At 54.8% G+C, this 26,795-nt stretch overlaps 2 protein-coding genes and 1 non-coding gene across 5 annotated transcripts; 1 reads left to right on the top strand and 2 right to left on the bottom strand.

Annotated features, from left to right (window-relative positions):
* Nucleotides 1-79: 79 nt before the first annotated feature.
* PCGF2 (polycomb group ring finger 2) lies at nucleotides 80-11,060 on the bottom strand. 3 transcript variants are annotated; one of them, XM_019415975.2, is made up of 10 exons: nucleotides 5,626-11,060; nucleotides 4,918-5,014; nucleotides 4,543-4,598; nucleotides 4,410-4,460; nucleotides 4,113-4,221; nucleotides 3,885-3,939; nucleotides 3,697-3,795; nucleotides 2,339-2,419; nucleotides 1,687-1,795; nucleotides 80-1,466 (listed from the first exon to the last, which is right to left on the bottom strand). In XM_019415975.2, exons 1-10 carry the CDS (start codon nucleotides 6,356-6,358, stop codon nucleotides 1,453-1,455), a joined length of 1,404 nt encoding a protein of 467 aa, XP_019271520.2. In that variant the 5' UTR covers nucleotides 6,359-11,060; the 3' UTR covers nucleotides 80-1,452. The 3 variants fall into 3 exon arrangements, with proteins under 3 accessions (XP_019271520.2, XP_019271518.2, XP_019271519.2); XM_019415973.2 differs by having other exon boundaries at nucleotides 80-1,795; nucleotides 5,626-6,830; XM_019415974.2 differs by having other exon boundaries at nucleotides 80-1,795; nucleotides 3,697-3,792; nucleotides 5,626-6,829.
* Nucleotides 11,061-15,395: 4,335 nt separating this feature from the next.
* On the bottom strand, nucleotides 15,396-15,469 carry TRNAN-GUU (transfer RNA asparagine (anticodon GUU)). Its single transcript has one exon. It is a non-coding gene; the product is annotated as a tRNA-Asn (tRNA).
* Nucleotides 15,470-16,281: 812 nt separating this feature from the next.
* PSMB3 (proteasome 20S subunit beta 3) lies at nucleotides 16,282-25,291 on the top strand. Its single transcript, XM_053893331.1, has 6 exons — nucleotides 16,282-16,425; nucleotides 16,734-16,918; nucleotides 18,677-18,784; nucleotides 22,570-22,747; nucleotides 24,192-24,286; nucleotides 25,202-25,291. The coding sequence occupies exons 1-6, from the start codon at nucleotides 16,297-16,299 to the stop codon at nucleotides 25,248-25,250; spliced, it is 744 nt and encodes a 247-aa protein (XP_053749306.1). The 5' UTR covers nucleotides 16,282-16,296; the 3' UTR covers nucleotides 25,251-25,291.
* The last annotated feature ends 1,504 nt before the right edge of the window (nucleotides 25,292-26,795 follow it).

The following is a 26,795-nucleotide window of genomic DNA, read 5'->3' as shown; positions in this document are numbered from 1 at the left end:
GAGATGAGAGACACGAGGAGGAGGGCAAAGAACCCCCCCCCCCCCCACTTTCCCTGTCCCCCAAAGAACTACAGGTCCAGAGAGTATGCAGCATTTATTACAAAGCCAGGAGATACAAATGTCCCAGGGCAGGAGGGTACAGTCACAGCACCTCAGACACAGGACAAGGTGCAAACACAGACAAACCTGATGGGGGGGGGGGGGGGGCTCCCAACCCCAAACACCTAGGTTGCAAGGGAGTCTAGCCTCCTCACCTCCTCCCCGATCTGATCTATGTACACTGGAGGGGAAACAGGTGGGCAGGAATCTGGTGGGGTCTGCCCTTCAGGGGGCAGTCCACTGCCCTCGCGGGACGGAGCAGAGGTCAGAGCCTACAGGCTTCTGTCTTCTTGTGCTTTTAGATGCCTCTGTCGCTCTTTCTTGACTCTGCCTCAGCTGGGGGTGGGGAGGGGACTGGAGGGCTGCTGGCCTTTGGCACAATCTGGGGTCTGTGCTTGTCTGAGGTTAGCCCCACTCCGCCTCTCCACGGCACTCCAGGCCCCCAGATGGGACTTTCCTCCCAGCCTTGCTAGTCAGAGTTTCGGGGTGGGGTGGGGGGCAGGGGCAGAACGGGGTGAAGCAGTTCACATTGCTAAAGCCACGGTGGAATTTCAAGGGCTGAGGCTGAGGCCTCCCGTGGCCCGAATCTTCTCTTCCACAAGATAATGATGCAAAGGCCACACACACAGGGAAAAAAAGAAAATGGCAGAACTATCTATTCTTTGCACAAAGTTTCCACTGCAAGAGGAGGAGGTAAGGGAGATGCCATCTTCACAACCCACTCACTCCTCAGAACCAGGGGATAGACTGCATTTGTAAAAGGCACTGTCTTAGCAAGTCTCTGGACATTCAACAATGGGGGGGGGGGGGGGGGGCGGTGCTGGTGGGGCCGGACAGCAGCCAAAATGGGGAAAGAGAGAGGGTAGACCCCGTTCACAGCCGGCTGGAGTTGTGCCTAAAGCTTTGGGGGCTGGTGGGGCTCCCCCAACACCCCATCTGCCTTGGGAAACAGGATGATGGAGTAGAGCTTTACTGAGCCTCAAGTGGCCCTTCGAGTCCACCGCCAGACGCCCCCAAAATAAGAGCAGGGCAAATTACACAAGACCCCCTAAAACTGAACACTCCACCCCCCCACACATACACACACACATAAAGTTTGTTTCCTGTGGCATTTAAATTAATCTGGTTGGTCCATAGAAAATAAGTATGTATATTTGGTTTTTCCTATGTACATATATATATAGATTTATTTATAAAACCCGCCCCCCACCCCTAAGGCGGGAGGAGCTGGGGCAAGTAGAAGAGGTGGAAAAGGGGCCCAGAAAAAGTGGAGGGGTGGAGAGGCATGGCTGGAAAAGGAGGGAGAGGGTCCCTTTCCTCAAGTTAAGGGGGGCACAGGAGCTCCGTTGACAGTCATCTTGCGCCCCCTGCTGGTGGAAGATGGTGTCTGCAGGCAGTTCGAGGTACCCCCGTTGGCAGCTGTGGTGGCCCCACTGGCTGTCGCAGGGGGAGTAGGGGAGGTAGGGTGGGTAGCCGGGGGCCCGTGGGAGCTGGGAGAGCCATGGCAGGGGGTGGCTGGGCTGGGAAGGGAGGAGGAGGTGGCTGGCAGGGTGGCAGGGCTGGGAGCCTTGTCGCTGACTGACTCACACTCAGATGCCCCGCTGGTGTTGGTGCCCTCCGAGGGGGTGGGTGCCGTGGGCAAGGTGAGCCGCTTGCAGGCCGGCTGGACCCGATACTTGAGGGGGAGAGGGCCATTCTGCAGGGAGAGGGGGCAGAGAGGCAGTGAAGGGGAGGGTGTCGGGAGAAAGAGGCCACCCAGGAAGCTACCCAACCCTCACCCCACAGGGCCCAGATAGAGGAAAGGGGCCCAGGCCTTGGAGAGGAACAGATAGGCAAACAAGACTGACCAAGCAAGGCCAGAGATACAGGGGCACACAAAGACCCAGAGAGGCAGACAGAACGTCCAAGGCCAGAGACCGGAGAGGAGAGAGGCTGGAAGGCAGGAAGCAGCATCCGCTCCTCCACGGCCACCCGACCCTGCTTTCTGCCCCAAATCAGGGCATGTCATCTGCCAAAGGGTCCTTTTTCCCTTTAGAGTGTGGGAGGCCATCATCAGAAGATGGCCGGAAGCGGCCGGCCTGCTGTGGCAGACCACCCTGGACATGCCCAGCTCATGGGACAAGGCATGAACCGTGATTACTGGTCACTATGTGGTCACTGTGGCCACAGACCAATGCCAGACCCTTCAGGGCTCCCCTCCCAGCCCTGTCCCCGCCCTGCACCCTCCCGCCCAGCTCACCCGCCGCCAGGGATAGATGTAGGCTATATCCATGAGAGTGTAGTACTCCTTCAGTGGCTCATCCTCGTATAGAACCTCCACCTGGAGGAGGAGATGGAGAACACCATTACCCGGTTCAGGTTCAAGGCTCCAGCCATTTGGCAGAGAGGCTCCTAGCTAGGGGTGGGAAGTGGGGCAATGGGGAGGAGGGACTTGCAGGTGTTCCCGTACTACTTTGGGGTTTTGTGGTGGGTTTGACTTCCCGGTCATGCTTGTCCCAACCGAACTCCAGACCACCAGACGGAGAAGGAAGGATCCAGAGAAGATACCCACATCATTAACAACCCCTGCCTCCCGCCATCCACACAGCTGTCTGAATCCCTCAATCTCTGGCAGGTCCTCCAGAGATAAAGGGGGGGGGGGGGCAAAGAAAAAGCCCAGGTGAGAAAGATCTCGCAGAGCACTGGCTCTTGCCCAGGCTGCAGTGGAATGACCCTGGATGCGTTAAAAAAACACATGCTTGGGGCAGCTGGGTGGCTCAGTCGGTTGAGCGTCCGACTTCAACTCAAGTCATGATCTCACCGCTCATGAGTTCAAGCCCCCTATCAGGCTCTGTGAGGACAACTCAGAGCCTGGAGCCTGCTTCAGATTCTGCATCCCTCTCTCTCTGTCCCTCGCCCCACGCACGCTCTGTGTCTCTCCCTCTCAAAAATAAACATTAACAAAAAATTTAAAAAAAAACAACAACACATGCTTGGATCTCACCAGAGATTCTGATTTAATTGGTATGACATGAGTCAAGTTTTAAAGCCTCCCACACGATTCTGATCTGCAGCAAAGTTTGGGATCCGTTGTCCTAGAGCCTTGATACCCAAAGTGTGGTACACAGACCAGTAGTATTGGCAACACCTGGGAACCTGCTAGAAATGCAGAACCTATCTATGCTTTAACAAGATCTTTAGAGAACCAGTGACGTATTCGAATTCGAGAAGTGCTGTCCAAGACCTCCAGTGGAATTTCAGACTGGCCTTCCTTCAGCCAGGTGGCCCCAGACAACCCCCTATATTTCTGCACACATACCTCTGGCACAGTTCTGAACATGCAAGCATGCACATGTGCACACATATGTGCGCGCGCGCACACACACACACACACGTACACTCCGTCTTGGTTCCCATGCATCTCTGCACACTGGCTTCAACGGACAAAGACTACTCCACCCTAATCTTGGTTTCAATTACCCTTCTACTCAGCTCAATTACACAACCACGCAGGTCCTCGTGTCACCCAGCCTGCTCAGAACAGTGGCTGGGATGCACAGATTGCCAGATGCAGCCACACAACAGGCACTCAGTTTCTGAGAGGGCCCAGGGACTCACCTTGTATTTGCTGGGCACATCCATCTTGTTACGAAGAAACTTGGCGAGATGCATGACGGTCATGGCTGCTGGGCATTGCAGGAACCGCACCCCTGTCTGCTGAGGGAGAAGCACCCAAGGGCTGGGGTCCACCCCAGGCACGCTCTCCCAGTCCGCATCCTACCCCTAGGCAGGTCCCCAGCACTCACCTTCTCCTTGTCCCCATCCCCATTCTCCAGAGGACCTTTCTTTTCCTCCCGGTCCCTGGGGGAGGAGAAACAATGAAGCTAGGGAAACCCTGAAGCAGGCAGGATCCCCCAACACACACAGCCAGAAGACCTTCCTGGAGACACCTTCTCCTGCTAGGGGAAGGGGGCCAGGGTGGGAGAGAGGGGCCCAACCTAGGACCCCCAAAACCAGGCGTGGCTCAGACTTGCCTGACACCTTCATAGAACTCGATGGAGAGGCTGACAATCTCGTTGTCGCTCAGAGCTCCCTTCTCCTGCTCCAGGACCTCGCCGCGGTCCTCGTTGGAGCCGTTGGGGACTGCAGAAGGAGAGAGAGCTGAGGGGCTGGCCTAGGACGGGGACAGGAGCCCCACCAAGGACCCTGGATCTCACAGCTCGGGGAGTGGGGAGCGCAACCATCCGCCCGGTGACGCGGCGGCCCGTGCAGGGCGGACAGCCCGGGGCGGCACCGCCCGCTCAGGGGAACAGGCAAGCGAACACGCTCACCTTCGGTCAGGGGGTACGCTGCATAGAAATCCCGCCGTCGTTTCATCTCATCTGGAAGAGGAAAGCAGGGTGAGGATGGAGCACCAGGCAGGGAAGCATGGGGCTGTGGGCAGGATGAAGCGGGGGGAGATACCTTTAAAAAGCCCAGGGACCAGTTTATAGACGATGTCTTGCAGGGTTTTGTCCGATCTGGAAAAAGCACGGAGTCCCGTCAGCAACCACCTCACCCTGCTCTCCCCAGCCAGGAACCCTTATTCCCACCTCCCCTCCTTAGATCCGGGGCACAGGCACCAGGGTCCCCAGAGGCCCGGTCTTTACCCCTCCAGTACTTCTCAGCCTAGACAAGCCGGATACGACACAGAGGGAGGGGGAGGGGCCTTGCGTCGACGCCCTGTGCTTCTCCCCCACCTGCCACCTTGGCTACAGGATGCAAAGAGGGCTGAGGGACAGAGGGCAGATGACCCAGAGAGTCGGCGCGGGCGGGAGGGAGGGACAGCGCCGGGCCCACCTGATGCTCAGCAGCGGCCTGGTTTTGTGGACCTGCACATCGCACATGGGGCAGTACTTGTTGGTCTCCAGGTAGCGCACGATGCAGGTTTTGCAGACTTGGGGGTGGGGGGTGGAGAAAGAAAGGACAGTCAGAGCCCCCTTCGTGATCCAGGACCAGCCCCCGACGGCCTCTGCTCAGATTCAGGTATCCCTTCCTCTCCACCTTGTGCCCGCAGCTCAGCCCATTCAAAGGCTCAACGTGGTCCTGGTCTCACCCCTCCTCCGTCCTTGGGGGAGGAGGGGCCGTGGGAGTGCGTGCGTGCGGGTGTCAGGCCAGTGTCATGTACCAAGCAGAAGGGGCGCCCCAAGTCCGATGGAGTACAAAACAACAGCCCGCCTGCTGGACACCTCCCAGGGTCCTGGACCTCTGCCACCGAGCCCAGTGGGCACGTGAGGGGGCACGTGCATCTTCGGGGGCTGCAGCTCCAGCCAGAGGATGGAGGAGGGAACCGAGGGGTCAGGTAGGTGAAAGCTCCCGAAATAAACCTCCGGGCTGACCCCTCCAGTCTCCCCCCTGCCCCTCAGGAGTCTCTCTGCGGCCAGGGACCGCCACGGGGTGCACGGACGCGCGTGCTCTCCAGGGCAGTGCTTGCCCTCCCCAGGCAGTGCCCCTCCGACCTGGCCAAAGACTGCCCGTCCTGAGCAGCGGCCCCTCTGCCCAACTCACAGGAATGCAAGCACTCCACGATGGTGGTGGCGTCGATGAAGTACCCCCCGCAGAGGGCACACATGAGGTGAGGGTTCAGCTCTGTGATTTTGATCCGTGTGGTCCGATGCATGATGCCGGGGTGGGGGGCAGGGGGCCTGGGGAGCGTCACCCTGAGAAATGAAAGTGGGATCAGAAACCCAGAGGCCCAAGAGCCCCTCCCACAGTCCACACCACCCAACGTCTGTCCCGAAGCCCAAGGCTTTTGCTCTCTGCCTCCGAGGCCAGACTGGCTACGTGCATGGGGTTGGCTCCTCCTGGCCCCTCTTGAGTATTCACCAGGTAAGGGGGCTCTGGAGATGCGTGCCACCTTGAGCGACACCATCGGGCTCCATCTCAAGAGCAGGAGGAAAGATGAAGTTAGACCAACTCTCCAGAGGAGGCAGGAAAATTGAAGAGAACAGAGTTTTTCAAAATGTCCCTGATCCCAATCCACATTCACTGAAGTGAATGCTAGGAGCTGAGGACACTTAGACCCCCCCTCTACCCAGGTGCAAGGCCCCTGCCTCAGTCTTTCTACTCCATCCTCCCCTCCTTCCACCCCATCACCCTTCCCCCAGGAAGGCAGTCCCGGAAACACTGTGGCCACGGGATACCCTAGGTTTAGAGGGAGCACCCCACCATCTCGTCCTCCTAGCTCTACATCCAGACTGGGCCCGGAGTGCTCCCTGGAGGTCCACCATATGCTGGCCATGCAGGTTCCAGGCCTGGCGCTCAGGCAGGAAACACGGAGGATGGTCCTTACGCGCCCGAAGTTGGGAGCACGCAGCTCCAGCCTGACCCCAGCCCCGACCCTGCAGGTAGTGGCAAAGAGCCTGGGCAAAAAAGACTGCTCTTGCCCCTTCTGCGCCTTCTCCCCACTGGACGGCCCACCGTGCAAGTCCCCCGGTCCCACACGCAGTCCGAGACCTCCCTCCCAGGCACGCACAGCAATTTCTCCACGTGGACACTGCTGCCACGCCGGCTGCCTGTCCCCAGGCTGTCCAGTGACACACCACAGGCTCTCAGAGATATGCCCGCCAAAGCTGGGCAGAAAGTTCTCTCTGCAGCAGCCCCGAGCACCCAGCCAGGCCTTGGCAGGGACCTGGGAGGTCAGTCAGAGCCCAACTCTGAATTGGCTGATATGCCTAACTTCTTGGTATAAAAACCAAACCTGCACCTAGAAGGGAAGGCCCCTCCCTCCCTCCCTCCTCTTTCCCAGAGTAAAAGCCCAAGGCGTGGGGCTTGGGAGAGTGGCCAAGCCCCAATGACTCCTTCACAACATACACCCTTCTCTCCTTTCCAGAAAGATTTCTAAAGCCACCATATTGGGTTTTCTAGGACCAGAAATTCACAGCCAGGATCAACAGTTTCTATAGAGACCCCAGGATGAGTTTGGCCAGGACCCAAACAGCCAACAGAGGCTGGCCAGAGACCCAAAGAGATGGAGAGACAGACACAAAGGCCACACGCGGGAGAGACACCAAGTCTGCAGGGCAGACAGGGGACCAAGCAAGCCCAGAGAGCCAGCGGAGACACAGCGGCCTAAGGAAGGAAAGGGGCTCCTGTCCCAAGGAGGGCGGCCTAGGCCAGCCTCCCTGCAAGGGTTCCCCCCTTAACAATTACGCAGAAGGCTTGCTGGCTACTCCACTGTTTGGTCGTTTCCATAGTAACCCTGTCCCTGGCAAGATGCCCAAATATTATTACAACCATCCAGAGGAGAGAACAAACTCCAAGTGGCTGTGTCGCTGAGTGTGTGTAATATCCATTGGATGTGTACGTGATGTCTGGGCTTCCAAAACTACTTTGTACGACTGCTTGACCTGTGCATGCGTGCGTGCGTGCGTGTGTGTGTGTGTGTGTGTGTATCCAAATGAACCTTTGTGTGCATGCACAGACAGAAACAACACATTCTGGTCGATGCTGGTTGCTATCAGCGCATCTCACACCCGGCTGTGTCTCTCCCTCTCACGTACGCACACGTACGTACACACAAACACACAGGCGCTTCCCACTGCCTCAGTCACCTCATTCACACACTGGCTGCATTTTCACAACACACACTGGCTCTTAAGAACTTCCATGCAGTTCCTGCCAGGTAGACTGTGGCCTCAACACGCAGGAGTTCCTAGGCAAGGGGCCGTGACCTTTACCCTCTCACTTCCGCGAGCATTTGTGAGAATTCGGACCAAGATCATCTCTCAAGCTCCTTTCTAGATGCGCGGGAGAAGGAAGGAGCTGTGGAGCTGACTGTATAGAAATATTCCTCCTTGTCTGGTGTAAGAGCAGGCCCCCTCGCCCCGCACTCCCAGCTCCCCCCACCCTATCCCCAGGGGCCTCAGACTGCCACCTCTGGGGCTGGGGGTGGGGAGAAGCACTGATTGGCTCCTCACCTGATTGCCATGGTTACCTGCAGGGCCCTGCCAGCAGGTGCCAAGAACAACTGTAAACAGGAGCTTGGTTCCCCCACTGTGCGCCCCCCACACCTGACACCCAATTCCTTCCCAGCTGCAACTGGCGGGTGTATCGTGGGAAGGAGAGGGAAGAGGGGTGACGGTGGCTGGACTTCTGGCTGTCATCACGTTAGGGAAGAGGTTGGGAGATGGGAAACAGCGTGAGGGAGAAAGACAGAGAAGTTCCGTGAAGCAGAAAAGGGAGCCAAGGGCCATTTGGAAGTGGCCTCTGTGGAGCTCTGGGGACCTTAACAGGTCAGTCCCACCGACACCACCACAGCGGACCTGTGCCCTGTCCCCCATGCCCAACTGCAGCCAAGTCATTCAACACCTTTTGTCCCCAAACCACTGTTCTTTGCAAGGGCATGATGGCTGGGCAGCCCATCCTGGCCCCTGGGGATCCGGGTCTTGGCCACAGTGGAAAGAAAGGAGCCTGGGTCAGCACCCAGCGCCAGCTCCTCCTTGCCATTCAAGCCTGACCTTTGTCTTTCCTCTTCTTCAAAGCCCCTACTAATTAGAGACCACCCCCATCTCTCCATTCTAGCCAGTCTTTTTCTGGAAGCTCTCTGCACTATAGGGCTCTCTTGTTTTTGTTTTGCGTTGTTTTGATTTTCTTCTGCAAAACAGGCTGTCTTTGATAACCCAGAGGTCTCTGCTCCTTCAGATGCCCCACGACAGCATTCTCTGCTCTGCCTTTCCTGCACATGAAATTAGCCCCACTCCCCACTAGAAAATCACCAGGTCTTAGGAAAAGTCACTCAAGGTCACATGCAGACACCTAGAACTGCGGAAGTAGAAGGGATCTTAGAAGGCGTCTTGTCCAATCCTTTCATTTTCCAGATGAAGAAATTCGGAAAGAAGTGACTTAGCTAAGGTCATGCAGTAATGCAGTGGCAGTCCTAGGAGTAGAAACCGCCTGGCTCCTGTTCCAGTGCTCTCTACACACTGGCACCCAGGCCAGGCTCCCCTCTCATCTAAGAAACCAATAAGCCTGGCCTGACTCTGTCCAGGCAGGTGGAAGGCAGAAGGACTCCAGGTTCCTTAGAAGACTGCTCAGTGAGCCTTCTGGGGGAGGTCAGAGTCTGGCCCAAACATGACCATCAGCACACATTCTCACCTTGAAGCAGGAAGAGGGACAGAGACTAATTGCCTCACCCCACTTCCACGGAACAGTTAGAGAAACTGAGGCTCCACGGGAGCACAGTGAGCCAGAATGTACTAGGTGCATTCCTCTGGTAGCTGTGTGGGTCCAACTGCACAAGCTCTGTGTATTTGTGTATGGAGGGGGAGCACAGGGGTCCGCCTGGGGACAATGTCGACCTCTCAATGTTCCCTGATCCTTGACCCTGGGACCTGCCCCTCCTTGCCAGCGGCGTCAAAAACATCCTCTAGTCTCCTGAAGCCGGGCTCATTGTCCCCTCTCTGCTCTCCCCCCTCAGCTTCCTAAGATCAAACAAAGACAAAACCCAAAATATACACCCAGAGCTACACATTGCCGAATATACACAGAGGCACACAAAGCCAGACACACCCCCTCCATCTCTCTCACACAACACACAAGGCCAGACAGACACTACACACACACACACACACACACACACACACACACACACACACACACACACCAGGCCAGACACACCCCATCACACATACAGCCAGACCAGAGCCAGGCCCACACTTGCCAGATGTATAAGCCACCCCCACCCACCCCAGCAGCACACCGTCTGACATCCCTGCCTGAAACCAGAGCTGGAAATATACACTAACCTTTTGTGCATCCCCGGTCCACCCAGGATAAATTATAACATAAGTCTTCCAGCAACAAAGGCAGTGCAGCTCCCAACCTCCACTCGGGGGGCCAGAGGCTGGAGGAGTAGGGTGGGCATCTGACCTGCACAAAGATGTAGCCTCTTCCTGTTCAGGCTGTCTCCATTTCCATGGCAACAGCTCCATCAACCTAGACCTCTCAGGCAAGGCCAGGGGCAGCAGAGAGCCCCCCCCCCCCCGCCCTCCTGCCCACCCCCAAAGACTCCAACTTGAACTCCACTCAAGCCACACAGGGTGGATACTGAGTCCCAGGTCTCACCTGGGGTCTGTTTCCGGCCTCATTCCAAAGACAGCTCTAAGGCCACAACCTCCAACTCCAAACCAGGGAGCCCCTGGGAAAACCTCCCTACCCAAAAGCTGCAACAGAGCTGGCTTTATGCTCCTTCTCCAAGTACTAACACCTTGGAACAGAGTGGAGACGGGGAGAAGAAGAGAAATGAGAGTTTCAGGAACAGATACAAACTGCGAGAGGCCCAGAGAAGGAGGCATCAGAAGACAGCGGGAGACAACCAGGAGACAGACCCCCTACTTCCCCCCCTCTCGCCCCCCCAAGCAACAGGGAGCTCAGGAGAGACTGAGGCATATATACGTATGGTGGGGGTTCTTCTAAGAGACAAAGACCAGGAAGAAGCGCGGGGTAACACTTCCACGGTATTTACAGGCAAATCCACCACCCCCAGGCCTCTTCCTTCCCCACCTCAAGCCATCCGAAGCAATTCTGGGCAGATGGGGGCAGTGGGGGAGGGGGAGAGGCATGCCTAGGCCCACTGTGGAGACAGGAGGGGCAGGGGTGTCTGCTGGCCAAGAGGTCCCACCCCCTCAGAGCTAGAGGAAGGAGGGCCGGGGGAGGGAGGGGGCAGCCCGGCTCCTCGGTGGAAGAGGGGCCAGTCGGTCAGACCCCTCCTGCCTCCGCTGGCGATGGGAAATATCGCGATAACTCTCCCCCCTTCTCCCTTCTACTCCCTCCTCCCGGGCTTCCCCCGGAGCCTGGGTCAGAGGATCAGGGACCTCAGTTACCGGGTGGCCGTTCCTACCTTCCCTAGAGTCAAACTTTCGGCGGAGCCCAAGGAGGGGTGTTCCGGAGAAAGAGGCTCTGCCCGGGTGGTTCGGGGAGGGGGCGGGGCGCCCAGTCCGGGGCTGGGGGGAAAGGGACCCGCTGGGGGAGGTGCCCGAGAGGCCGGGGACCCGGGCATGGAGGAGCGCCCTCCCCCGGCCCCGCAGCGATCAAAAAGGCATGTCGCTTTCCTCCCGGTCTCAAGTCCCTGCGCGTCCACGACGCCCCAGTGCCCACGGAAGAAGCAGAGAGCGACCCCTCCCCAGACCGAAAGGGGTAGTGGGGCAGGGCCAGAGGCCGCTCTGGCTCGTGGGGCGGGCGAGGGGGGCAGAGATCCGGCCCCGCGCGCAGCCCACAGCCCTGGTGGCTGCCTCGGACCCTCCCCCTCGCTACCTCAGGAGCAGGTCTGCGAGGGGGCTGCGGCACAAAGAGGTGGTGGTCGAGGGAGACGCCAAATCGCTAAAAGGGGGAATCCATTTCGGCCATCTTGGAAGGGAGGAAAGGGAAAAGGGGAGAGAAAAGGGAGAAAGAAAGGCGGACGGGGCGAGCTAGGATAGGGGCTGGCGGGGTGGGGCGGGGACGCGAGAAGCAGGCCCGGTTCGGAGTCTCCCCCTCCCGCAGGGGTGTGTAAGGAGGGATGCACCGGCCCCCCAGCCCCGTTCCAGTTGCGGAGAAGGAAAGGACAGGGAGTCTGCCTCCACTTACCTGGGTTCGGGGTCCGGTGGGTCTCGGGGAGGGGGGGATGGGAGGGAGGGAGGGAAGGGGGGGGAGGGGGGCCGCAGCCGTGTCGCTCGCTCTGGCGGCGGGAGGGGAGAAACCTACGGTAAGAAAGGAGTTTGTGAAAGCGGCTTGGGGTGGGAGGGAGAGAGGGGAGGGGAGGGGACGGAGGGGGGGAGGGGAGGGACCGGGGCTGGGGGGGTACAAAATGGCTTTTTTTCCTCCAGACAAGAGTAGGTCCCGCCCACTACTCACCCACGTGACCTCATTCCTTCAGGGTGTTTGCGGAGAGGGGAAGAGGAGGAGGGGGAGAGGCTAACGCGGCTGCCCCCACACCGGGTGCCGGGCCCCCTAAACTAGGACGCGACCTCGCTCTTCCCAAACAGACCCTGACCCTGGAGGATGTATCCTCCTCTCTGTTAACCTCTGCAGTTAACCCTCCCCCCCCCCAAGTTGTGTGTGTGCCCCCCAACCCCCTGACCCTGCGATCCCCGCCCCTAAGCTGGGGCGCCTGGAAAATGGTGAAATGAGGGGGACCGGGCTGAGATGTGGTTCGTTCTGCAGTCCTACACGGCCTAGACCAAAGGGCGCTGGGTTCCGGCGGGGGGACTCGACACCTCCGGCCACGCGTCCAGGGTATTTTCATTCACTCTAAGTGACACTCCCTTAAAATTAACAACTGCAACGGTGGGAAGAGAGCGTGTCCTCCCCACCCCCCTGGCCCCTCTCGGCGGCGGGATCACTGGCTCTAAAACGCCACCGCCCGGGACCCAGCCAGGGCGCCCCGGGGAAGCGAACTGCCGGGGGACGGAGGGAGAGGCCGAGGGGGTAGTCTGAGTGTGTGTGTGGGGGGGGGGCGGTTTGCTGGGGTGGAGGCTGGCGCCTCCCGCGTGCTCGAGCGGAGAAGAATGGAACGTAACCTGGGCTGGGAGACCATCAGAAGACCGGGACTCACTCCCGGTCCGGGACACAATAACCCGCTCGAATGCAAGAGGCCCGACCGGACTAGAAAACCAGGCGCCGGGGCCCGAAAGCGGGCCCGCGCTTTTTCTCCTCCCCTGCGCTGCTTCCCGCATTTTTCGCCGGGGCGCTCCGAGCTCTGCGCGGTTGGTGCGCCTCCCTCGCCCCGGCGGCGGGAGGAGCCGGGCGAGCGCAAAGGCGGCTGGTGCCAGTCCGCCTCCGACCGTCGCTCCCGGCTCCTCCCAGCGCTCGGGCTCCCGTCCCCAGTGGCTCCCGCTGGGAGGGGAAAACGAAGAGGGAGGCTTGGAAAGGCAGGGAGGAGCGGCTGAAGCTGGCGCCGGGAAAGCCAATCGATACTCCGTTACGGCGACGACCCGGGCCCTGCCTCATTAGGACGGTCGATTCGCTTATTCGTTATTCAAGATTTATTAGAGATGGTCACCGGGTCTGTCCCTCCAGAGAGCTTGATTATCCGGCCAGAAGGGCCATTAAGCGCACTGGCGGTGGGTGGCTCGAGTTAGGAAATTAGGAGACAAATATTCCGCAAGCTTCGTAGCGCCTGCCTCCTGCTTCCTTAAGCGCTCGCAGCTCAGGCCGCCCCGAAGCCGGGCCCCCTGGACTGAATGCCTTCACCCTTTGGCCGGCGACAAGGAGACCTGCGGACATTGGCCGCCAAGTGACCTCAGAAGCTTCAGCCTTCAGCCCACAGCAGCCAAATGGGGGCGGAGAGGAAGAGGATGGGCGGGAGAGATTTCCTCTTGGAGGGGATGCTCTGAGAACCCGCGGGAGAAGATGCGGGGAGGGGTTAGAGAGCCCGGTCACCTACTCCCCTGTCCTTACGCGGGAATACCAGGAGTTTGCCGCCCCTCTTGGAAAGGGGGCTTTTGGCATGGACACACCCACTGTCCCCAGGGCAAGTGGGTCGACAGCAACCTGAATTCTGCCAGGGAAGACTCGCGCATCCTCTACTGTCCCCCAGTTGCCTTGTGGGGAGGGGAGTGGAGCAGGGAGTGTCACTCCTTTCCTGCTAAAAGATTCATGGGGCAAGAGAAACCTGTAGGGGCTTCCCGAAGACCTCCATCCTACACACGATCCACAGGGGCACTTGGGCTGCCTTCCAAGTGTGTGTACCGGAGGGTGGTGGTGGTGGGGGACAGGTATCAGCCAGGAGGAGGAGGGCTGGTAAATCCACACTTTGGTCCTTTCATCCCGGAGTGTTGCAGCTAGGGGGCCCATCACACTCACGCGGGTCCATCCACTCCTTCCTCAGAGAGTTATTAAGCGTCAGTCACTAGCAAACCACAAGACAGAGGGATGAACACCCCACTACTCACTAAAACTTCGTTTTAATCGTTTCCATCCTGGGCAACCAGTCCCCACCTCCCTGGCCTTTCTGACTTATCAGGAGAACTTTCTGAGAGCCAATCTTTCTCACATGTGAAGCTCTCTGGTCTCTTGACAAGGAAACACCTGTCATGTACCAATGTGAAATACTGTACTAGGTACTGGAGACCTAAAACTGATGAGCCAGGCTTTAGCCTGCAAGGAGCTCACGGCCCAGTGGGTTTACATAGCCTGTCCCGTTAGCTTCCATGGCACTGGGTATCCCTCCAGGTTGCCCGCACCAGCCCTGTGAGCACCTGGTAAGGGTGGGTAAGCACTGGGGAAGGTTTTCACAAGAGGTGTCCTTTGGGCCCAATCTTGAGGAGAAGCCAGATATCCAAGAGAACTGCCCGAGTCCTTTGCTTAGCTCTTCATCCTGGAACGTGCCTCCGGCTGCCATTAGGTGCCAATGCTTCCCCTGCGTTCTGTGCTAGCTGTACGACCTCACAGGGGTCTCTAGCTGACAACTTCTCATCAGAAGAATCACTGTGTCTGGCACAGACTAGAAGCCTCCAGAGGGCAGGAACCCTGGGAAATCTAATTAATTATTTCTGGCACATGCCAAGAGCTACTGTGAAATTAAGATCCCCTAGAAGATGATGACAAAGGCAGGAGAGGGTGGCTCCTCTAGTGACTTTATGACTGTCTTTGCCTCTGTGTCCTTCGCTCCTTCTCTCTCCCCAAGACAATGTCGTTTGTCAGTTTCTGCTTCTATTTCTCCTTCTCTGCCCCACTGCTCTGTATTTCTAGAAAAAACAGTTTTGTTGTTGTTTTCCTTTTTTGGAGGCTTCGCATATGAACTGCTTCTCTTTTCCCTCCATTTTCTTGGTGTCTTCCTTCCACTCACCGCACCTATTTCCCTGTCATCTCCCTTTTCTGTCTCTCTGTATCACCACTCTGTTGTCTCTCACAGCTCTGTATCTCACCTCTGTTGCTTCACCCCACAATTTCTCCCTGCCTTTGTCTCTGGCGCCCCTTTCTTCCCTTCCAAACATAATATTTCGAGAGGGTAACATCGATTGAGGCAGACAATGGAAAACTGTCCCACCTCCACTGTAAATTCATTCTTAATCCTACGAAAAATGCAACCTGAAACGTATTGCACAGCGAGACAAAAACCTCTCTTTGCCTTTCCTGCAATCCAGCCTGGGGGCGGGGTGGGAGGTAGGCGGTGGAGGAAAGTGCTGGAGAAATAATCCCATCATTGACTGAACATCAAGGAATTTTCAATCACAATGACCCTCTGACTTGCTATAGATAAAAACATCTGCCGTTTCAAAACGGAATTTGGCATCTTAGATGTTGGGAGGATACCGCTTAGGTTTTTCTTTTAGTGGAGGGGGGAGAAAAAAAGGCAGCGTCCCTGGGTGGGCTCGAACCACCAACCTTTCGGTTAACAGCCGAACGCGCTAACCGATTGCGCCACAGAGACTGCGACAACTGCCAGCGTGGCGGTGAGCCGAGTCAATGGGAGTGAGCCTATGACGGCGCAGGAATCCAACGGAAACCCTGCAATCGGGCGAAAGCAGTCAGGCCCTGGGGAGAAAGGGAAAGGTCCCAATCAAGGAAAGGGAGGAGGAGGGACCTTTACGTCCCTCCTTTATTGGTTCTGGGAGGGGTAGTCGCTGGCTTCCTCTGGATCGCTCTTAGGGGAAGATAAGAAGATGGAAAAGCCCGAAACGTCCTTTTTTTAGGGTGACCTGGGTCTTGGGGGATACGTGGGGAGGGGGGTCTCAAAAAGCATAACCACCTTTGGTCTCCAAATCTCCCCTTTGAACCTGAACCCCTGCAGCCGCAGCCCATCCGCGACGCCCTCCCTTTGTCCCTCCCCCTCGAAACATTAACTATGTACTGAATCGGCGCCTCCTAAAGACCAGGCACCGTTCTAGGCCAGCGAATGTGCAGAGCCTAGCATAGTACCTGGCACATAAGAGACGGAAGGATTTCTGGAAAGAATAAATGAAACAAGCTAGCGTAATACACCCGAGCCACACGGCGCGATCGCAACACCGTGGTCCTTCAGCTGGGACCGCAGCCCCTATGCTGGGCTTCACCAGCCCACGTGCACACAGGTCCCAGCCCAGGTCCTCCGAGCCGGGAGTCCCGGTCCACCGCGATCCCAGCTTGCACCGCGGCGCCAGGCTCTTCCGCACTCAACAGTGACTTTTCACTTTCCGCCTTCCCATTCTCGGTTTTGGCTTCTCAACCAAACTCCGGTTCTGATGACTGACAGATAGGCACAGCCAGTAGGAAGTCAAAATGTCCCGGAAGGGTCGGCCTTTGGGCGGAGAGAGAAAAGGCAGCAAGAGTGGTTGTGCAGTGGGGGGCCTCAGCCGGTTGAGTGGAATTGTGGCGATTGCAGGCAGGTCCCAGTACGCCGCAGTCATGGTGAGATGGGGAGCGAGGAGAAGGGACGCGGGGTAGGGATTGAAGAACGGGGAGGGGGCACGGGAGCTTTGGGAGGCGGAGAGGGCCTGGTGGTCGTTTGAAGGGAAGCCGACCGCGGTGAGGACCAGGGGTTCGAAGGCGGCTCCCCGCAGCTGCACAGCGCTAATGTCACAGCTGGGCTTCGGGGTGTCCAGGCGCCTCCAGAGGGGAGGACGGCGCACATAGGAGCCTTCGGATCAGGGGCTGCGCCGGGGGCTCTGGCCGCATTTGGCCCGTCACGCTGAGTTCCTCCGCTCTGTCTGCCGCAGTCTATTATGTCCTATAACGGAGGGGCCGTCATGGCCATGAAGGGGAAGAACTGTGTGGCCATCGCTGCCGACAGGCGCTTCGGGATCCAGGCCCAGATGGTGACCACGGACTTCCAGAAGATCTTTCCCATGGGCGATCGGCTGTACATAGGCCTGGCCGGACTGGCCACCGATGTCCAGACTGTGTAAGTGTCGGGGGTCCCCGCCCACACGCAGGCCTCTTCTTGGACTAGCCTTGCCTGGTGTCTTGAGTGGCCCAGGTATCAGTCATCTACCAAACAGCACCAGTGAATCAGAGACTTTGCCGGACACACCGTAAGCCATAAAGAATTGTATCCTAGCCAGCTTTCACCAGCATTCACTCATTTTCTCTGCACGGAGCACCTTACATGCAGGGACTCATTTAAACCGCTTAAGTACATTACCATGCTGCCGTCCCGTTTTGCAGATGAAAAAACTGAAGGTCTTAGAGTTTCTTGCCCAAGGTGCAAGTTGATGCATGTCACTCAGGATCTCAATGCAGGTCTTCCTGGGGCTTGTGCTCAATCCCTAAATAACTTCAGGTCTAGTTGGGAAAGGGATACAGAAAGATACCTGATCCAAGATGAGTGCATATTAACTGCTAGATTCCTCATCTAGTGGATAGAAGCCCTGTGATTTAAGAGGAAGAGGAGTCTGGGAGATGAAAGAGGTAGCTATTGTGTTGGTCCAAAAGGAAAAAAAAAAAAAGGTATGAGGGTTATTGTCCTAATGGGATGGTAGTGATGGGAAAGGAAAGGAAGGCATTTCTGAGAGTGTAGCAGCCTTAGTGGCTGCTTGGATATTGTGAGGCCAAAGAGTCATTCACTGAGGGTGGGCTCTGTGTCTTTTTCATCTGTTACTAGTGTCTAGATTACTACTTGGCATATAGGTGATCCAGAAATGTCTTAAAGATGATTTTTGATTTGAGCGTGTTGACCGAAATCCAGAAATTCGGGCGGGCTAGTTTTAGGGGAAGGTGATGACTGATTTTTGACACCAATTTTGAAGGGACGAGGCGACCTAAGGAACATCTTTCGGGCAGTTGGGAACTTGAAATCGTATCTCGGGGCTAGAGAGGCATCGGTGATCTTTTAAACCTCTGGGAACAGATTTTGGACAGAATATATAGAGGAGAAAAATTAGCTGCCGTTCGAGAGCTGAACTGTACATTTAGTGGTGGGGGAAGACGAGAGGCCGGAGGAAAAGGATCAGGCTAGGGTTTCAAGAGGGAAGATGTCACAAGTGGCAGGTCCTGCAGGAAGCTGGTGGCCCAAAGAACAGCAGTTCCTGGACTTAGTTCTTAGAAGATCAAGAGACTACTTCACTAATGTGGGTGGAAGTTGGTCAGAACGTTTTCTCTCGTTTCCGTCGAAGCTCCCTAAGTCTCAAGAACACGTGACTTGGAAATGCTTCCTTCTGGCATCAGGGCAACAGCTTCAAGTTGCTGTCACTGTAAAGGCCTCCATCAGCCTTCCTCTCCGCCCCTCACAACCGTTTCCTTTTCTTCTGGAGGCTTTCTCACCGCCTTTGTAGGCTTGTGGGAGGTAACTGCTAATTTTGCAAGGCCTCAGTTTCCTCACCTATAAGAGAAGCTCAGGTTGTGTCTAAGGCTCTTTGTTCTGGCGTCCTTTGACCCACTCAGCAGCTTTGCTTCTGGCATTGGTCTGCTCCTCCTCCCTGCCGGGGCCTGTCCTGGGCTCAGAGCTGTGGCGCTGGAGGCCGTGTGGCCTTTGTTGGGCAAGTCTGAAACGTGGACATGAGGCCGGACTTCTGGTGAGAAAATCACCGGGAGAGGAAGAGAGGAGTCTTGCTTGGCAAGGGTGGCGATTGTGTGTTTCCCTACGTACCTCCTGCCCTCCGCAGAGTGGACACTCGGGCACCTTCAGGAGTGACATCCTAACTCCTTTCTCCTCCTGTCACAGTGCCCAGCGCCTCAAGTTCCGGCTGAACCTGTATGAGCTGAAGGAAGGTCGGCAGATCAAGCCTTACACCCTCATGAGCATGGTGGCCAACCTCTTGTATGAGAAACGGTGAGTGGAAGTATAGCCCGGGACTTTGTGGCCACGCGGTCGTGGCTGGAGGATGATTCCTCCTCCTCCCTCTCCTATTTCTTATTTGCAGGGTGAAAACCCTGTTTTATGGGTCTGTTTTCTGTGGGCCTGACGACCAACCAGGAAAGAAAGGGCTACTTCAGAAGAAGGCAGGGATCGCACACAGCAGACAAACTTGCTTCCAGGCAGCAGAATTGACCCCACCAAAGTGTGCCCTAGAGTCTCGGGACCTAGGAATTGGGTACCTGAATTTTTGTCCATTTTCTTTGAAGACTTTGTGATGAGGAAAGCAGAGGCCTAGCTCTAGAATCCAGTGCAGAAGCTGGGATGGAAGCAAAGGAGAGCCCCCCAGGGACTTTCCTTTTCTCTTTTTTTCTGTTAAATTTTTTTACTGTTTATTTATTTTTGAGAGAGAGAGAGAGACAGAGTGCGAGCAGGGGAGCGGCAGAGAGAGAGGGAGACACAGAATCCAAAGCAGGCTCCAGGCTCTGAGCTGTCAGCACAGAGCCCAACATGGGGCTCGAACCCACAAACCGTGAGATCATGACCTGAGCCGAAGTCGGACGCTTAACCCACTGAGCCACCCAGGCACCCCCCACAGGGACTTTTCTACTCATCTCTGGGCACAACTGGGTAGCAAAATGACAAGTGGAGTTCTTTTTTTTTCCCCTTTTATTTCTTTTTAAATCATTTAGTTTGAAATAATTTTGAACTTTATGGAAAAGTCACAGAAGTACTCTTTAGCTTTCAAAGCTGAGTCGTTGCCATGTTCATACCTGGATCAATACTGTTGCCTTTGTAGTATTAAAAAGCTAAAAACTGTAAGAAGGGTTACCTTTTTTTAGGTGTATTTTAATATCCTCAGCTGTGAATTGTCTGCCGCGTGTAACCGTGTTTATCAAAATCCCGAATTGAAAAAGGTTTAAATGATTTTTGTCTTAAGTTTTTATTTAAGTAATCTCTACACCTAACGTGGGGCTCAAACTCACAACCCCAAGATCAAGAGTAGCACGCCACTCTGATTGAGGCAGCTAGGTGCTCCTTAGATGACTTTTTAGAGTGTGGTGCCTGGGTGAGCCCAGTTGTTTAAGTGTTCGACTTCGGCTCAGGTCATGATCTCACATTTTGTGGGTTTGAGCCCCACATCAGGCTCTGTGCTGACGGCTCGGAGCCTGGAGCCTGCTTGGGATTCTGTGTCTCCCTTTCTCTCTGCCCCTCCCCCGCTCACGCTCTGTCTCTCCAAAGTGAATAAATGTTAAAAAAAAAAAAATTAAACTTTATTTTACAGAGAGCAGGGAGAAGGGGCAGAGGGGGAGAGGGAGACTCTTAAGCAGGCTCCATACTCAGCGCAGAGCCCAATGAAGGGCTCGATCCCATGACCCCGGGATCATGACCTGAGCCAGATTCGAGAGTTGGATGTTCAACAGACTGCACCACTCAGGTGCCCCTAAACAATTTTTTAAACTGATTGTAGATGGGGGAAATGTCTTTCACACCTGTGAAAATTACCTCACATTTAAGTAGATGAATAATGGCTCATGTTTTTGTTTTTGTTTTTTAGAATGTTTATGTATTTGTTTTGAGAGAGAGAGTAGGGGAGGGGCAGAGAGAGAGAGAGAGAGAGAGAGAAAGAATCCCAAGTAGACTCCATACCGTCAGCGTAGAACAAGCAAACTTTACACCCAGCACGGGGCTTGAACTCACAACCAAGGTAGTGAGTTCAAGCCCCGTGCTGGGTACAGAGATTACTTAAAATCAGTAAGTAAACTTAAGAAAGAAAAGAGTCACATGCTCTACTGACTGAGCCAGTGCCCCATCGTGTTTACTGGAAATAAAAATACGGGGGCACCTGGCTGGCTCAGGCGGTAGAGCACGTGGCTCTTGGTCTCAGGGTCATGAGTCCGCGTCCCATGCTGGGCGTAGAGGTAACTTAAAACAATCTTTTAACAAGAAAAAGAAAACTACAGGATTTTTGAGGCTGACCTGGTAAGTCCTAGCTTCTCAGCTAACCGGGAGCGTTCTGTACAAGCCCACCTGAAGTCAGGGATTTTCTAGCAGGATAGACTCATTCTGTGATTTGCAAACTTGAGGAGTGGACAGAACCTTTTTTTTTTTTTTTTTTTAGAATTATTTCTTACGGAGCTATAATTTAAGGTCATGCTCTCAGGTATTACTGAGAGCCAATATAAGCCATGGGTAAATAAAGACAAGATGGGGCGAGTGGGTGGTTCAGTCAGTTAAGTGTCCGACTCTTGATTTCGGCTCAGATCATCATCTCAGTTCGTGAGATCTAGCTCGATGTTGGTCTCTGCACTGTCAGCGGGGAGTCTGCTCGGGATTCTCTCTCTTTCCCTCTCTCTCTGCCCCACCCCTCCTCGTGCTTGCTCTCTCTCTCTCTCTCTCTCTCTCTCAAAACAAATACATAAACATTTTTTTTTTTTAATGTTTATTTATTTTTGAGACAGAGAGAGACAGAGCATGAACAGGGGAGGGGCAGAGAGAGAGGGAGACACAGAATCCGAAATGGGCTCCAGGCTCCGAGCTGTCAGCACAGAGCCCGACGCGGGTCTCGAACTCACAGACCGTGAGATTATGACCTGAGCTGAAGTCGGATGCCCAACCGACTGAGCCACCCAGGTGCCCCAAACATTTTTTAAAAATAAACATAAGACATCTTTACTTACTATTTTTATTGAGAATAACGGCCATTAGCTTTTGCGGGTTTTTTTTTTTTTTTTTTGGTTCAATGTTTATTTTTGAGAGAGAGAGAGACACACAGTATGAGTGGGGGAGGGGCAGAGAGAGAGTGAGACACAGAACCTGAAGCAGGCTCTAGGCTCTGGGCTGAAACTCACAAACTGCAAGATCATGACCTGACCCGAAGTCGGATGCTTAACTGACTGAGCCCCCCAGGTGTCCCAGCTTTTGAGTATTTTATGATAGATTTCTGAGATTAATTCTACTCAGAGCTCAGGGTCTAGGACAAGTGTCTGATAATCTCCTATTTCCTATAGGCAGACAACGAAAATAACACAGCTTCCTGAGTATCCTTCTTTGCCTTGTCTGCCAAGAGACTCAGAACAAAACTTTGTGTTCAGTCTGGGTGTCTTGTTATTGTTTTAAGGATTTTTATTTTTTAGTGTGTTTCCTATAAACTGCTTCAAGTCCGTTTTCAAAAGGAGTGGAGGTATAGGTAGATACACGAATAGAGAATTGAATGGTGGTAGGACTTTGGTGAGGATAGGGAAGAGTAGAAGAAATCAGAATTCCCAGAACTAGGAAGTGGAAGAGAGGGTCGGGGGGGCGGAGGCTATGAAGGCAGGTGTCAGGGAAAAGAAGTCTTAAAGCACTGTCAGATGCCAGGAGGTGGGGAAGGGTGAATCAAAGCTGTCCCTATGGGAGGCACCTGGCTGGCTGAGTCAGTAGAGCATGTGACTCTTAGAGTCTTGAGGGGCGCCTGGGTGGCTCCGTCGGTTAAGCGACCGACTTTGGCTCGGGTCGTGATCTCACAGTTTGTGAGTTCGAGCCCCGCGTCGGGCTCTGTGCTGGCAGCTTGGAGCCTGGAGCCTGCTTCGGGTTCTGTGTCTCCCTCCCTCCTTCTCTCTCTCTCTCTCTCTCTCTCTCTCTGCCCCTCTCCCACTCATGCTCACTTGCTCTCTCAAAAATAAATAAACATTAAAAAAAAAAAAGGTCTTCTGGGTAGGTCTGAACAAGAAGGCGATTGTTCTTGAGTCCTGGTTTCTCTCTGCTCCTGGCCTGCACAGGTTTGGCCCCTACTACACAGAGCCAGTCATCGCCGGGTTGGACCCGAAGACCTTCAAGCCCTTCATCTGCTCCCTGGACCTCATCGGCTGCCCCATGGTGACTGACGACTTTGTGGTCAGCGGCACCTGCTCCGAACAAATGTATGGGATGTGCGAGTCCCTCTGGGAGCCCAACATGGTGAGTTGGTGGCATGGAGTGGGGCCGGGCTCTGAGGTGTCCACCCCTTGGCCATCGGGGAAAAATGTGTTTATGTGGCACACGATGAAGAGCGTGACGCAGGTAGGAGAGAGCCACAGCTGCTTGGCCTCGGGACGGTGTCCAGAAACGGCCGGGCCTTGGTGCGGGCTGGCTCCAGGGAGAACAGCATCTGTCAGGAGACCCCGGTCAGATATTTGCCGCAACAGCGGATGGTTCCTTACCTTGGAGTAACTCCTTACGGGCTTTCCACACCCGTTCGTTGAACAAACATTTAACAAGGTGTAGGGTCACAGCCGAGGCGGGTCAGCGGAATGGGCTCTGGAGCCGGGTTGTCTGGGTCGGAAACCTGGATCCACCCGTCACTTAGTTATGTTCTCAGGTATGTCACTTTGTCTCTTTGTGCCTCCGTTACCTTGGCTGTCGAATGGGGATAACAGCGTAGTCTACCTTAGGAGGGGCAGTGTGAGGAAAACACATGAAGACTGGAACGGTCCCTGACGGGAAGGGTTGGCTGTTGTGCCAGCTCTGCCGGGCCCCTCTGGCCTGTCTTCAAGGGCTCAGTGCAGTCTGGTGAAGCAAGACAGACCCCCAAACGCGTGTTAAAATGCAGTTTGCCAGGATGAGAGGAAACAAAAGGTCTGATTGGCGGAAGAAACAGCCTGTGCCAAGGTACCAGAGGGGCGAGTATGTTCGGTGATGAGAGAACTTGCTGTGGCTGCTCTGTGGGGGGAGATGATGGCTGCGACTTCAAAAGGCCTTGAATGCCGTTCCAGGGTCTGAACTTTTCCCCGGTACCTGATGTCAAAGGTAGGTAGGAACCGGAACCCGCAGGTAGATGCCGTAGGCTCTCGTGCTCGCCTGCAGGCGGCGCTGGGCGAGGCCTGAGCAAAGATCGTCAGGGGAGGGGCAGGGGTGCCTCTGGCGTCTAGAGCATTTGGTCATTTCAACCAGAAGTGAGGGAGGTGGAGACAATGAGGGTGTCATGAGTTTTCTCACTAAGCCAACCAAGATGGAGGACGTAGGAGAAGGAGAAGGTTTGGGGGGCTGGCGAGTGGGTTGACGGTTGGACAGATCGAGTTTTGAGGTACCTGTGTGACACCCAGGAGGAGAGCCCGTAGACAACTCCTAAAGCACGTGGAAATCAAATAGGGATTCTCCCCATTTTACAGAAGGGGGATTGAACTTAGCGAAGGAACGTGTGACTTGTCCAAGGTCACACTGCTGGTTAGTAGAGGCAGTTCAGGGCTTCGCTTTCCCTTACGTAATCTGCTTCCTTCTGAGCAGCCGAGGGGGCTTCCCACATCCCGGGAACCGTCCCTCACTTCAGGCGTGAGGGTGGCCAGAGTTGGGGATCTTGAGCCTAGAAAAGAGAGAGTTAAAGGGTTCAACCAAGTTAGGGTCTGAGGCTTCTGCTTGTTGGCAGGATCCAGAACACCTGTTTGAAACCATCTCACAAGCCATGCTGAATGCCGTGGATCGGGATGCAGTGTCAGGCATGGGAGTCATTGTCCACGTCATGTGAGTACGAGCTGGAAAAAGTCTAGAAGCTTTGCGTACACCTGCCTCTCCCCCTCCCCCACAAACACCCCATCTTCCCATCCCCCTGATCAGGAGTGAGGGAGGAAAGGTGCTTGTGGCAGGCTTGGGATAGCAGAAATCCATGCTTCTCCAAGGGTGGCGGCAAGGAGCGTCTTGCGGTTCCCCTGGCCTCTGTCAGGTGAGGCTCCGTGACCCTGAGTTTCCTCCCTACTTGCTCACAGTAGGAAGTGTCCCCAAAGTCTCAGGGACCTGTGTGGGGATGAGCCACAGCAGCGCTACTGCAGACTGGTCAGGACTCTAGGTGACTCCCTCCTCTCCCAACTCCCGCCTCTGGGTGACATTCTGAGCCACGACTGGCTGGTGCTCCGGGCGCTGGGAATGATTTTCCAGCCCCAGCCAGCTCCCTAACTGCCATCCCCTTTCCTCTCGTCTGGAGCTGTCACCAGGAACCCGAACGGATGAAGTAGATGTCCTCCCGACAGCTTTCCTTGGGCACATCCCCAAATAAGCATTTGGACCCTTTAGTTATGGGGTAGCTTGCTCAATTATCACGAAAAACAGACTGGGGCTGATAGCAAACAATTCACCCTCGGGCCCTTGTATGTTCCTTGGGATGAAACGTCCTTCCTAAATGACTGGTCCTCTGGGCCTGGGGGAGCTCCTGCCCTTCTTCGGCCAGCTGTGCAGTCAGGCCGTCCTCTTACTCTTGGTGGTCCCAGCCCTGGAGAGCTGTCACTAGTCTCCTGTCTTTCCCCCCTTTCCTCATCCCAGGCTGAGCAGACAGGCTAAGGTTAGTGGAACATGAGCAAGACAGTCAAACCTAGAATTGGCTGGACAGCTCCGTTCTGCAGTCTAGAATGGCGTAGATGTTTTGTGACTTTTCTCCCTCTGCAGTGAGAAGGACAGGATTACCACCAGGACACTGAAGGCCCGCATGGACTAACCCTCTGTTCTCAGAGCCTACTTTTTTTTTTTTTTTTTTTTTTTAAATAAAATAGTTTTTTTCTTTCACTTCTGCTTCTCTGTCTTTGGGACTTTTACCCGAGGTCTTTGATCCCCGCTAGGCACTTACAGATAGCTCCTCAGGGTGTAGCTCAGCCCTTGGGTTTTCTTCTGGACTTGGCAGCCAACTCTACCGGTACACCAGCGGGGAGAACATCGGCGCATCACCTGCTGAGTGTCTGCTGTGTGGTAGGCCCGGCACAAAGTGCTTTACACATTCTAGAATTTAATCATCATGGTGACTTAAGTCAGCTGACGTAATCTTCTTTTATGGGCAGTTAACTTATTCAGGGTGACTTTAATAAATAGTAAAGCAAAGATGTAAACCCATATTCTATTTGACCCCAAAGTCTAGAATGCTTTGCACTCAATTCTACAGGAAAACATTTTTTTTTTTTTCCTTGAGAGAGAGAGAGAAAGTGAGCACATGAGCAGGGGAGGGGCAGAGAGAATCCCAAGAAGGCTCTGCACTGTCAGTAACAAGCCTGACCCAGGGCTCCAACACACAAACCATGAGAACGTGACCTGAGCTGAAATCAAGAGTCAGACCCTTAACCAACTGAGCCACCCAGGCACCCCTATAGGAAAACTCTTAAATCTTTCATAGTTTCAGGTAGAAATTTGGCTATGTAACTACAAGTAATAGGCTTATGGATCAGTGTTTTGTTGTTTTTTATTAAAATGTTTGCTTATTTTTGAAAGAGAGAGCGAGAATACAAGCAGGGAAAAGGGAAAGAGAGAGGGAGACAGAATCCGAAGCAGGCTCCAGGCTCCGAGATGTCCACAAAGAGCCCGACATGGGGCTCGAACCCACGAACTAGGAGATCATGACCTGAGCCGAAGTCGGACGCTTAACCGACTGAGCCACCCAGGTGTCTTTTAACCTTGGGTGCACATTAGCCACAAAGATACTTTGATACCGTCCTTCAAGATTCTGATTTAACTGGCTTTTAAAGGCCTGGGTGCCTGTCTTTCCAAAAAGTTCCCCAAATTATTCCAGCTTCCAACCTGTGGTGGCGGCTCCCAAACTTGAGCCTCCATCAGAATCTCCTGGAGGACCTGTTAAAACTCTGATTCACCCGAAACCATTATTACACCTCATGTTTGGATTTAAATAGAATTAAATTGAAAAAAAAAACCTGTTTCTGATTCAGATCTGCAGAGGGACCCGGAATTTCTGATTCCCAGGCGCTGCTGATCCTGCTCGCCCAGAACCACACCGGGAGGATCACTAGATTTTTAAGCTCAATCTAAATGGAGAACATGAGGTACACAGAGGTCACCTGTTCAAAGTCAGCCACATAGCCAGTCAAGGGAGAGCTGGGACAGGGGTGGTAGTTGTGTGTGGCTCTTAGCCAGTGCTGGTTTTACGTAGTTAGAGAGGCGAGAAGCGGGTGGTTTGTCCATTTCTCAATGTGCGCAGTAAGGTCATGACGGCTGCCCAGTTCTGGTGCCTGTGCTCTTAACCGCTGCTCTGTTAGCCACA

Source organism: Panthera pardus, unplaced genomic scaffold (genome assembly GCF_024362965.1).
Source record: "Panthera pardus isolate Hobbes unplaced genomic scaffold, ASM2436296v1 HiC_scaffold_3, whole genome shotgun sequence".
In the NCBI taxonomy this organism is placed as follows: Eukaryota; Metazoa; Chordata; class Mammalia; order Carnivora; family Felidae; genus Panthera; species Panthera pardus.
The sequence above is the reverse complement of the archived record's forward strand: the minus strand, read 5'-3'. Positions and strand labels throughout refer to the sequence as shown.